The sequence below is a fragment of the Mesoplodon bidens genome (genome assembly GCF_964165515.1).
Source record: "Mesoplodon bidens genome assembly, chromosome: 7".
In the NCBI taxonomy this organism is placed as follows: domain Eukaryota; kingdom Metazoa; phylum Chordata; class Mammalia; order Artiodactyla; family Ziphiidae; genus Mesoplodon; species Mesoplodon bidens.
Genome location: NC_138164.1, coordinates 42,684,937 through 42,697,792, shown reverse-complemented (window position 1 = coordinate 42,697,792; position 12,856 = coordinate 42,684,937). Strand labels below are relative to the sequence as shown.

The 12,856-nt window shown below is 45.9% G+C and overlaps 1 protein-coding gene and 1 pseudogene across 2 annotated transcripts in view; one reads left to right on the top strand and one right to left on the bottom strand.

Moving 5' to 3' along the window:
* The window catches only part of LOC308620100 (forkhead-associated domain-containing protein 1-like), a 93,503-nt gene extending 88,842 nt beyond the window's left edge, over positions 1-4,661 (top strand). Inside the window, exons 15-18 of the mRNA XM_081239429.1 lie at positions 127-246; positions 3,163-3,258; positions 3,681-3,901; positions 4,439-4,661. Of these exons, the coding sequence (XP_081095555.1) occupies positions 127-246; positions 3,163-3,258; positions 3,681-3,901; positions 4,439-4,637 (636 nt within the window). The 3' untranslated portion in view covers positions 4,638-4,661. The remainder of the gene's footprint in view (positions 1-126; positions 247-3,162; positions 3,259-3,680; positions 3,902-4,438) is intronic.
* LOC308620770 (centrosomal protein of 78 kDa-like) overlaps positions 1-12,856 on the bottom strand; it is a 1,829,729-nt pseudogene that overhangs the window by 423,813 nt on the left and 1,393,060 nt on the right. The window lies entirely within an intron of this gene.

Here is a 12,856-nt window from a genome sequence, read left to right as displayed (position 1 = left end):
AGGATGGTGAGCTAATTAGTACTGGCCTGTGGTAAGGGTCCAGTAAATAGCAGCTGTGACTTTTACATGCAGTAACTTCTTCCTGAGCCTTTCTTTTGAGTGTAAACTTTTTCTTTTATAGATCACAAGGACCACATGGATGGATCATTTCTAGACTTAAAGACCCTCGGGATGGAAAAAAATGTTCGGAAAATATTGGATGTAAAACCTGACTTGCCAACTTTTTCAAGAGTAGAGATCGGAACGGTAACCAAAGAAACTTTGTCTCTGCATTGACTGACACGTGGGGAGGGTGGGCATGAGGACAGACACGAGCCGTGTGCCCTGGCACCACTGTATACATCATTGGTTCGAGGCCAGGTCCTCCCTGATGGGCTGGCACCTGTATGGACTGGTCGGTGCCTGGCCGTAATAGTGATCCAATGTTTGAATAGAAAGGCGGCTTCCCATCATGTACAGCATGATATAGCATTGCACTGATGCTGGCCAGGTCAATCTCTGGACCCTCCTTTTCACATCACATGTTATATTCTGCAGAAAATATCCAACAAACTAATGTACAACATTATGTCATGAGCTTGCCTAACACTTGCTTTTTGCTATAAACTGAAAAACATGAACACATAAAGGGCAGCAGAAGGGAGCCATGATGATTAAGAAGACACAAGTTCTAGAATCAGAGACCTGTGTCCTAATCCCAGCTCTGCAAGCTCTGTGACCTTGGGCAGCCTCCTAACCTTTCTGGGACTTCAATTTCCCAGCTGTAAAATGATGATGGAAAAATTAAAGGAGATCATTATGTAAAGTGCTTATCCCAGTGCTTAGCTCATAGCGAGCACTTGAATAGCTGATAGTTATTATTGTCAAACAGTATTTAAAGAGTATTATCCAAGAAAACCTTCCTTTCTTAGGGAGCATAGTTTGTGTTTTCCAGGATTTTCAGAAGTAATTTGATTGCTAGGTTGAAGGTGCCCTGTATCCTAAATGGATGTTTGATCGGGTGTTTGACTGACACATGACAATGGACAGCTCAGGCCAGCGTGGCTTGCTGCGGCAGCTGGTCTAAACCAGCTTTTGGAAAACATAATAAAGCCATCCTATCTGTACCAGCATTTTCTCCAATTTTTCTAGATATTTGCTCACACGTCTAGAGATATGAGTCTTCAGAAACGTGTTGGTCTTCCTGATAAAACCGAACCTTCCTTCTCTGAGGTTGGGAGTAGAGGGACTGTCTCCAGGTGGGGAGCTCAGCTGGATCTCACGTCCTGATGATCCAGCTTCCAAGATTTACCTTCCCCTTGGCAACAAGCCCTCATCCCACCACTGACACCACAGAGCAGGAAACCTCCCAACTCTCAATCCTCCAAGGTTGGCAGTAATTAAATGAAAGAGCAGGAGGAAGAATAGCTGACATCTGTGAACTGCTTACTGTGTGCCAGGCGTTGAGCTCAGCCGGCTCCATGCCTTATGTCATTTAACCATCGTAGCAGCCTTGTGTCATAGTTACTATTATTGTCCCCATTTAACAGATAAGAAAAATTAAGGCTTCAGGAGGTCAAGTACCTCACCCAAGGTCACAGAATAATGATTGAAGACACACCAGGGGTGTGTCCCTGGTGGTCTGTCTGCGAGCCTGCAGAGACCGGGTGGGGACTGTGTGCTTGGATCCTGTAGCCCAGGCTCTTCCTTAGTGACCCTCCCCTCAGGAAAAGAGGGGGCGTCTGGAGCGGTACAGAGGATGCAGCTCAGGGTAGCTGAAGACACTGAGCAGCATCTCAGGTTCTTTTTGCAGCAGATCTGCCCAGTTTATTGTCATCTTCAGATACCCTCTTTTATTCTCATCTCCATAGATACATAGACAAATATGTCCACTCTTATCTACCACAGTCACTTTGGGGGCCATTATAGTTTTTTAGTTGTTTTGTTTTTAATCTCAGAGGTTTTCAGGGTAGTGCCAACAAATGCTAGGGCTAAGAGGTGCTCATGGCAAGCATTAAAAGCCAATTTATTTTTTAAGGAGGCTTATTATGGTTATTTGTAGTCGTTCAGATCGGGTAACCTATTCAGACTGGTGGCCATTCCATGCAGTCATTTGGGCTTCCAGCAGCCAGCTGGCTGGTTGGGGTCTTAGGGAGATGCAGCTGCAAACACTATCTGCATTGTCTCTGGAAAGGGTCTGAAGTGATGCCCACCCACCAGGTTTCAGAGCTAGGAGAAGGTTGGGCCAAATTTTGTGAGGGTATGGTTTCTGCTGCACAGAAATGAGATTCCTTTAATAAAAAGGAGGGAGGCTATTTTCCACTTAACCTTCATTCGTTCATTCAACAAACATGCCCACTATGCACCACTCGGTGCCAGGTGCCATGCTGGGCACAAGGAGGGAGATAGTGAGCAAAAGCCACATGGTCCCCATTTTTCTGGAGCTTGTCTTCTCAACATCAGCGGTACTGATTTTTTGAGCCAGGTAACTCTTTGTTTGGGAGACTGCCCTATGCATCGTGGGGTGTTTAGCAGCATCCTTGTCCTCTACCCACTAGACGCCAGCAGCAATTATGACACCCACAAATGTGTCCAGGTATTGCTAAATGTCCTGGAGGGGGTAGGGTGGACAGAGTCACCCCCGGTTGAGAACCACTGGCCAAAAGTGAAGACAGACGAGACGGTGGCCAAAGAACGGCACAAGTGATGCATCATTTCAAAGGCAGTCGTGCTCTGAAGGGGTAGGAACACAGTCATAAAGAAAGCAGTTCACAGAGTCAGACTGGATTTAAAACGAACTCTCTTGGCATGGACATATATACACACACACGCTACCAAAGGTAAAATAGATAGCTAGTGGGAAGCAGCTGCATCGCACAGGGAGAGCAGGTCGGTGCTCTGTGTCTACCTAGAGGGGTGGGATAGGGAGGGTGGGAGGGAGACGCAAGAGGCAGGGGATATGGGGATATATGGATACGTATAGCTGATTCACTTTTTGATACAGCAGAAACTAACACAGCATTGTAAAGCAATTATACTCCAATAAAGATGTTAAAAAATTAACTCTCTCAAATTATTCTTTAGTATCTTTCCGGTTCTTCCATTATTCTTTGGGTTATTCTTCTGGATGTAGAAAATCATAATGGAATGCCAAGAGAGTTTTTCTTCTTTTTTTTATTTCAGCCTCAAAATGGCCTTTCCAGCCCAGGGTCCATCATGGTCTCTGAGAAGTTAAGGAAAATGGATGTGGCTGACGCTTTAGATCTTAGTGAAAAGCTGGTAGGTATACCCAGCATCAGTCCCCTCCTGTCCAAACGTGCGTGCCCTGCAGATAGTTTAAACATCAACTCCACATACATGTTTAGTTGTTACAGTAGCTCCACGAGACCCATCTCCTACCCCAGCATGGGCTGGAAATTGCAGAGCCCAATTCCTTGGAAGACTGGGTAGTAAGAATGAATGTTTATGTCTGTTGTCATTCCCCCTCCCCACTTCCCCCCAATTCTCAAAAAGGCATAGTGTAAATGGATGCGGGGGAAATGGAAGTCGAACTAAAACCCCAAATGCACTCATTTGCAAAGCATGTGTTTCTTCTCTGCAACTGCAGAAAATGAATGAAACAGAGTTAGATGTTTGCCTCCTCAAAGTGGCCACCAGCGGTCTTGGGCCAGGCCTCTTACCTGCGAAATGCTTTCTCGTAGTACATGGACATGAGCAAAACCCTCGGGACTTTGATGAACATCAAAGGTATGTCAGGTCACGTGTCCATGAAACACCTCTCCCCAAAAGAGAGGGAGAGAGTCTACCAGCTTCGACAAAGAGACCTGTACCTGGTGTTTGATAAGATCACCCTACTCAAGAACCAGCTGCAGAGAAAAGAAGAGCTTTTGAGACGATACGAGGAGGACATTGAACAGCTCAAGTATGGCCCGTGTCCCCGGCAAAAGGCCCAGGCCTCCATTCTCCAGGCTAAACCTCGGTGCAGCTGCAGACCCGTAGGGACCAGGACAAGAGGACAGAGGCCTGGGTGTGGAGGGGGGCAGGCGGGATGGTGACTCAGGGCCTGATGGACCCAAGTCTCTGGGCAAGAAAGCAGCAGTTAAAGTACCCTACTGTTAAGGAATAAGGTGCACCTTTTATAAATGTGTCTGATGTTTCACCATGTGTGTGCTTTTCGTAATTCCATCCTATTTTCAGTGGTATCCGTTCCCCCACCCTCTCTGGGAAATTGGGAGGGGCTGGTAGCATAACCGTTGCCCCCTTCGTGCTGCACGTCCACAGCCAATGGGCTATTTATTCTGCCCTCTAGTCCCCACATCTTCAGCCTTCCCCCCACTTGTAAGGAAACCGCGAAGCCAGGCATATATGGAAGTGTTCTGAGGATCTCCCAGGTCGGTAGCATTGGTGGTGAGTGAGAAAGATGAGGAGAAAAGAGACTTTGTCTCTCCTGTGTGCTCAGGCAGAGCAAAGTGTCGGTTCAGATGTACCAGTCACAGGTGGCAAAGCTGAAGGACGACATCTCCAAAGAGGCCGAAGAAAAGGCGCTGCTGAAGGAGGCCCTGGCGCACATGGAAGAGCGGCTGCACCAGGAGAAGAGGGTCACCAGGGCGATCAGGCAGCAGAAGGTGAGAGGTCCCTGCTCGGAGCAGAGCCTCTGAGGCTGCCCCTCAGCTCCCTTTAGAAACAGCCAACTGAGGCCCCAGTAGGATTCAGGCAGCAAAGAATGCATTCACTCATTTCAAAGGAAGGTGGCAGAATAGCTTTAGCGTTAGGCAGACTTAGGTTTAGACTCTTGTTCTGCCATTTACTGTGTGACTTCAGGCAGCTTTTATTTTTTTACCATCTTTATTGGAGTATAATTGCTTTACAGTGTTGTGTTCATTTCTGCTGTGTAACAAAGTGAATCAGCTATATGCATACGTATATCCTCAGATCCCTCCCTCTTGTGTCTCCCTCCCACCCTCCTTATCCCACCCATCTAGGTGGTCACAAAGCAATGAGCTGATCTCCCTGTGCTATGCAGCTGCTTCCCACTAGCTATCTGTTTTACATTTGGTAGTGTATATATGTCCATGCCACTCTCTCACTTCGTCCCAGCTTACCCTTCCCCCTCCCCATGTCCTCAAGTCCATTCTCTACATCTGTGTCTTTATACCTGGCTGCCCCTAGGTTCATCTGAACATTCTTTTTTTTTTTTTTTTTTTAGATTCCATATATATGTGTCAGCTTAGCCTCTCTGAGACTCATAGTCTAGCTTGCCTCTATTTTTTTAAACTTTCTTTTTTTTTAAGTTAATTTTTATTTTATATTGGAGTATAGTTGATTTACAGTGTTGTGTTAGTTTCAGGTTTACAGCAAAGTGATTCAGTTATACATACACATATATCTATTCTTTTTCAGATTCTTTTCCCATATAAGTTATTACAGAATATTGAGTAGAGTTCCCTGTGCTATACAGTAGGTCCTTGTTGATTATATATTTTATATATAATAGTGTGTATATGTTAATCCCAAACTCTTAATTTATCCCTCCCCACCACATTTCCACTTTGGTAACCATAAGTTTGTTTTCAAAGTCTTTGAGTCTGTTTCTGTTTTATAAATAAGCACATTTGTATCATGTTTTTTAGATTCCACATATAAGTGATATCATATGATACTTGTCTTTGTCTGACTTACTTCACATAGTATGATAGTCTCTAGGTCCATCCATGTTGCTGCAAATGGCATTACTTCATTCTTTTTTACGGCTGAGTAGTATTCCACTGTATATTTGTACCACATCTTCTTTATCCACTCCTCCATCGACATTTAGGCTGCTTCCATGTCCTGGCTGTTGTGAACAGTGCTTTCTGAGACTCATAGTCTAGCTCGTCTGTATTTTTTTAACTTTTGATAATTCGTGTATTTTATCTTGTTCTTTCTATCCAGATAACTATTTCTTCTACCAGTTTTATTGAGACATAATTGACACACAGCACTGTACTAAGCTTAAGGGTGTCCAGCATCATGATCTGACTTCCCTGCCTCCTGCAATGATGACCACAATCAGTTGAGTAAACAGCCCGAGTGTTTTTAAAGGCGGCGATTCTGATTTTCATTGCTCTGCCAGGTGCCAGGGATACACCGAGGAATAAGCTCTCTGAGAATAAAGATCTGGGTTTGCTCTTCTGAGTAGCCAGAATAGTACGCCAGTCTTTCTGACTTGGGGCTGTGTATTTGTACACGCATGCTTGTGTGTATGTGTGTCCATGTGAGTATGTGTTGTGTGTTGGCATGTGTGTGTATTTGTATGTGTGTGTTTGTTGCCTGCATGAGCTCTAAGGAGGCCAAGGTCATAGAAGGGTGCCCTTCTCCTCAACCAGGAGGTGATGGTCAGATAGTTCCTTGCAGAAGCCTGCCCTCCATCCTGCGAACCTTCCAGGCAATAGGTTTCCAGACAGCAGGCTCTCTGGCTTAGAGCCCCAGAAATGAAAAGTGGCTGTCCTGCTCTGAGGGAGCCTGGATGTGGTGTTTCCAGTGCTCACTGCTCTGAATTAAACTTTACAGGCCTTAATCTGTGTGTGACATGGGGTTGCCTCAGGCAGAGGATAGTTTCCTTTCACACCAAGCAATGCCTGGGAGAGCTGGGCCAGTGACAGAGTTGTGACTTTCCCTTTGATGTGCCCTCTGGAGAGCTCACCCCTCCCCAGGGTGCCCACCCCCGCCCCCAGGGCTTGTCAGACTAGGTCCCAAAGCAGAGACACCAGACCACAGAATGGGACAGAGAAGGGCCCCCAAAAAAGCCATTGTCATGTACTGAAAACCTGAGGATTTACATAATGAGGTTTCACATGCATTATTCCTGGGCTGCCTCATTCACACACAACGCAAGGGACATGCCAGCCTGTTTGGCGCTGGACATCCCTCAGCCGAGAAGGGTCTGAAATGGCCAAGCTGAACCTTTGTCAGGGTCCCCAGAAGAGCTACAACTAGTAGCTTTCAAATTCGTGGAATTCATAACTGGGGGAAAGACTTACCAAGGGACAGGCACCTGCTCCACACCGCACATGCTTCATCTCTCCCATCAACCCGCAAGGGATGCTGGCAAGTGTCATCCCCTTAGAGAGAGGGGAAAGCTGAGTTGACAGAGGGTACCGTTCCCTGGCTACTAAGTGGCAGAAACAGGATTCCCTCCCCACCTGCTGCCCTCCCCCGACCATGTTCACTTTTCCACACCCCCTCCTTCTGTGTCTCCCTTACCAGGGTGGCCCCCTTGGATACCTCGCACCATTGCTCCTGGGGGTTTCACTCCAGGACTCAGGTTTGCATTTCAGGCTTGTTGTTAATATGTTGTCAGAAATCCCTGTTTGTCGGGAAGAAAACAATAATCCATTTGAAAGTTTTGCTGGATCCTAAAGGGCACTTGTATACATCTGTCTTGGCATCCGTTCCTTCCAGGGAGTATATCTTCGTTGTCTTTAAGCAGAAAAGAACAGAAAGTAGAATTCCTCTTTCCTAAGTTTTACACTTAGTATTTTCACAAGGAGCCTTAGTTTTTTAGCCTCCTGTATAAAACTTTGAAACTCTTCACCCGTTCACAGAGGTGGCACGGTTGAAGCACTGAGATGAAATTACACATCTTAAGCTTCAGAATTGCCCCCCCCAAAAAAATGGTGTTTGTAGTTTTAATGTTTGACCATCTCTTCACCAAGCAGACCTTTCAAGAATCAAAAGTCCTATTTCCACACTAATATCTCTGGCTGTGAAAATGAGACTTGGTATAAGATGCTGGGCCTTCACAGCGAACTGGGTCTGTGGCTCTGTCCATGTGGCAGAGGGACGGGAACCGCTGCCCAGGCCGTGCTCACTCGAATCCACTTCCCACATCACTCGAGAAGCCGGCAGTGTCTCTCAGAGTTCAGAGGCCAGATTTGGAGTCAAACAAATAGGGGTCAAGCCCCACCACTGCCCCGAATGACCCTGAGTAAGTGGCTTGACCTCTGTGTCCCAGGTTCCTCAACAAAAGCAACCAAAACTGTTAGCAAGGGGCCTACTGCGTGGGGCAGCGGGAGGGTTAAATGGCAAAATGCCTGCAGTGCCTGGCACATCACAAGCCCCGTTTCTAAGGGTGAAGAATAGGCAGCTCATGGATGGGTGGGGATTCCTCTATTTCTTTCAGGGAGCTTCCTGCCAGCTGACGCCTTCCCCGGTCCTCCCAAAGCCGCCAGCTCTTATGGGACGTGCTCTTCTCTTTGGTGAATACGACTAGGCCACGGCCAAGAAAGGACCCAGATACCTTTTGTGAATGGGCTAAGGCTGGGATTTTCGAGAGGGAATTTTTAAGTGCACAGAAGTTGCCACTTGGGAAGCACGCAAGCCCTTTCTTAGGGCTTGAAGTGTAAGAAAGGCTAAAGGGCACCAGCTGCTTCTGGCAGGAGAAGCCGCTCAGCTCTCCTGCCAATCAAATCTCCAGCCAATCAAGTCCTGGCTAGGGGGCGTGACCACCGCTTTGTCTTGTGGTCTCAGCCAGGAAAAGCCCCTAACCTTCCCTCTGCTTAATTAGCTCAGATCCCTCTTCTTTAAGATGAGAATAAAAATGGCACCTAGCTCGTAGCCTTCCCAATGGGAGCTTGTATACAAAACCCTTAGTACATAGGACCACAAAGCATACATGCTCTCCTACCATCGTCATTATCCTCACTATTCTCTTTAACTCACTATCTTCCAAGATTTCCTTGGGCCCAGGTATTCTTAAGATTCTGGCTTCTTCCGTGCCACTTGTGTGTTTTGTTTGTTTGTTTGTTTGTTTTTGCGGTACGCAGGCCTCTCACTGTTGTGGCCTCTCCCGTTGCGGAGCACATGCTCCGGACGCGCAGGCTCAGCGGCCATGGCTCACGGGCCAAGCTGCTCCGCGGCATGTGGCATCTTCCTGGACCGGGGCACGAACCCGCATCCCCTGCATCGGCAGGCGGACTCTCAAACACTGCGCCACCAGGGAAGCCCGAACTGTATATTTTTAAATGGTTAAGATGGTAAATGTTATGTATATTTTACCATAATTAAAAATTAAAAATGTGAATTATTGGGGGAAAAAAAGCCGTTGGGAACTTTGTAATGGATGGCTCAGTCTGTTAGCACTGGACCTACCATTCAATCTCAATATCGTTAAAAACAGGATGACCAGACATTATGTGCTCACTGTGTGATGCAGGATGGATCACACAGTACCGCCTGTGAAGGCGACTGGACAACAAAAAGACTTTGATCTCCTCAGACCTCTAGATCTAACTATTTGTTTACAGGAAACATGGGGAAAAGAGGAACAAGTTAACTGAAACCAAGAAGAAGTGATCAGCCAAATCCAGGATGTGAATGTTCTCCAGGACAAAAGACCCAGTTTCTCCAACAAATCAGTGGCTGGGGGATAAAAAAAGGTCAGGGGCGGGTGTTGCTGTTACAGAATTAAAGACATTTCAGAGACATAACAACCAAGTGTAATGTGTGGACATTGTCTGGATCCTGATTCTAACAAACCAACAGTAAAAAAGATATCTCTGAGAGAATCAAGGAAATGTGAGCATGGACTGAATATTAGATGATATTCAGGAATGATTATAAGTATTTTTAGCTGTGATCATGTCAAGGCGGGGATAATGTAAAGGAACAAAAAAGTCCTTTCAGTTAGGATGTCTTTATGGGTGAAATGACACAACTTGCTTTAAATTAACCTAGAAAAAAACTCAAAAAGGAAGAAAAAAGAATGAAAGAACACTGGGAAAATGTTGAAGCTGGATGATGAATACATGGAGTTAATCGCAGGCTTTTCTAGTTTTGTGTGTGTTTCCAAAATCCCAGAATAAAAAACAATTTTTATGTAGGCAATCTCAAAGGAACACACAGACACACACACAAACAGAGTGAGCTACAGCCAAAGCATAAGCAAATGAGGAAGCCATTTGCCTTTAGTAAGTGCAGGAAAAGGGAGATTAAGCCTTGGGCCTTGAAAAATGAGCTAACCAAGTCTAAGATGCCTGTATTAAGCTGGCACCCTCAAAGATGCTCCACACCCTGGCAAGAGGAGGGCTTAAAAACTTTTTTTTTCTGGACTTTCAGAAAGGGGAGCCTATGAAAACCTGTAGTTTTCAATGTGGCTCTGGAGGGGAAAACTAATAATGGCCACAATACTGATGATGATGATGATCACCCTGAAGGTTTGTAACCACGTGGGTCTGGGGCTCAAGTTTATACTCCATGTATTCAGTGGGAAAACTCCCAAGTTGAGGAAATAAATGTCAGTGTTCAGAGGTTATTAGCATCCCTGGCATCCAGCTGAAACAAACAAAAAAGACTTCGGAGAGCAAAGCAGCCAGGAATCAGACCCCTCAGGATTCCCACAGATTAAGTTCAATGAAGAATGAGATCACAGTCAAATTACTAAACATCCAAGCAATAAGTCAATATGAGCCAGAGTAAGCAGACACAACAAACAAGACATTGAGACACCACCCCTCTGCCACTCCCACCCAAAGACTTCAGATGTTGGAATTATCAGATAACAGATTCTAAAATCACTATGTATTCAATATTTTTTTTAAAGAAGGCTTTGAAAATGAGCAAGGAATGAGACTATCAAAAATGGCCAGGCATTTGTCCTCAGGAGTTTGTGGGAGCACAGGAGAGCTATTTGACCCCTGTACATTTGGCTCTTCCATTCTGGTGGGAAAAACAGATTTCTTTACAGAATCAAATTATGCTGGCAATAAAAATTCAAGTGCTTCCAGGAGCCAGAGAGGAAATATGAGCAGTGCATTGGGCAGGCAGAACATAGGCTGTATCTAAAGAGGGAGCCTCTTCTCAGCCCCAGCAGATTGTTGATCTATATACAAGAAGAGAGTCCAGGTATTGCCAGATATTCCCATTTTCCCAAAAAAAGGCATAAATCCAGATGTCAATGAGCTGTACATGTTGGCTACTGTGGTAGACATCTGGGTTTTGTCACCTAATAGCAATTGACCTCTCTTCTAAAATATTATGGGGTTATGATCCCCCTTTGGGGACAACACCTTTCTCCTAGTCTCAGTCCAGTTTCTCAGAGATGGTGTCGATTCCACCTCTGGCTGCAGGGCTGGGCATGTGGCTCAAGCTCAGCCAATCAGAGCAGTCTCCTGGGCCACAATAATTGGCTCAGGAATGGGCTTGTGACCCACCCAGAGAAAATGAGAAACAGTGAGGCCATCGAGGGAAGCTTAGGAAAAAGACTCTTATCCTTCCCTATGGAATTCAAAGCTGAGAAGATGTAAGGGCTGGAGCTTCGGCCGCCTTTTTGTGACCATTATACAGAGATTCTGTCTAAGGATGGATCCACATGGTTCAAAGAATCCCTGAGAGCTGGAGAGAGGCCAAGGCCTCATGAAATCATCTGAGCCTGAACCCAGAGGTTCCCTCTAGACTTTTCATTTTTGGTAACCAGTGAATTTGCATTCATGCTGAAGACAATTTGAATAGGTTTCTCTGTCACTCCACAGAAAGAGGCCTCTCCCTTCAGCAACTAATTAAAAGTCTTAACACACTGGGAAAGCCAAACAAACATATCTGAGGGCTGACCATGGACCTTCAGTCTGCGGTCTCAGCACCTGGCCACCCCTCTCCTTCTGTACTCCTTTCCGTAACTTCTCTGATGACTCATCTTCTAGCCTCCATTCCCACTGCTCCTTCCTTGGACAATCCTCTTCTCTCCCTGCTCTGCCTCCGGAAATCCTACTCTTCCCTCAAAACTCAAGTCAAATGGGTCCTTTTTTCTTAGCGCTTTCCTGACAACCCCACCCTAAGCCCTACCTGAGGCAGAAGAAGATACCTCTTGCTCCATCCCCAGGCCCCTCTGCTCCCCCCAATGAACACTCAGCCCTTCTGCTGAGGATCCTAATTACGCAGCCACGTTCCTGTCTCCCCTGCTTCTTGACTGTGATCCAAATTCAGACCCAGATTAGAAGGGATGATATTTGAGGCTTAAGTTTCAAAAAACAATCAGTTCTTAGGAGAAGTCAGAAAACATGGTGAAAGATGAGGATTTGGGTCAGGGATTCGAAAGAAAAGAACAGTTGTTCCGTGGAAAAGAGAGGGTCTATGTGGAGTGCAGTGAGGAGGGAGGAAACACTGGACATATTTAGACCAAACGAAATGATTCAGAGGAAACCTGAGAAGAAATGTCTAGAGAGGCATGAGGTTGATCTGACTGGAAAGGAATATAAAAAATGTGTGACAGGAATGACCCAAAACAACAACAACAAAATGCCCAAAATAGGTGCACTGTTCACATGAGAAAAGAATGCAGACAACAGGAAGACGCTGAGCAACCTCCAGAAAACAAGAGAGAAGGTGACAAAGGATGAGGTCATCTCAAACCAGATAAACTGGGAGGCTTTCTATTCATTGAAAGGGGTTTTTCAAAAGCTAAGGCTCATGTTGGCTTGCCCCTGATGGAAACTCAGGGCACCGAGGCCTTCTGGAATTTTCTGTTCAACAGACAGACACAGGGAGGGTCCCAGGAGGCCAGGCAGTGGCTAGATGTACCAAAAGAACTACCATGGGTCAAAGGTCAAAACAAGCAAGGTGTCAGTTTATGAGCCACCCCAGGCAAGCACTGTCTCGCTTTTTACTTCTAAGGACCATGGGACCTTTGTCCACAATTCCCATGCCTCCAACCCTGGGACCAGTTCTTTCTTCATGTGATAAAATACCTAAGTCGGACAGTAGCCAATCATAGCGGCCTTTAACCTTTGTTGGGGACATACCTGGTTGAGGCTCTGAGCCCTCTTCCCAGAAAAATGCACACAGCCTCAGACACAACAAAGTTTCCTTCCCGTTTAAGCAGCTTATACCCTCCCTGGGGCCCATC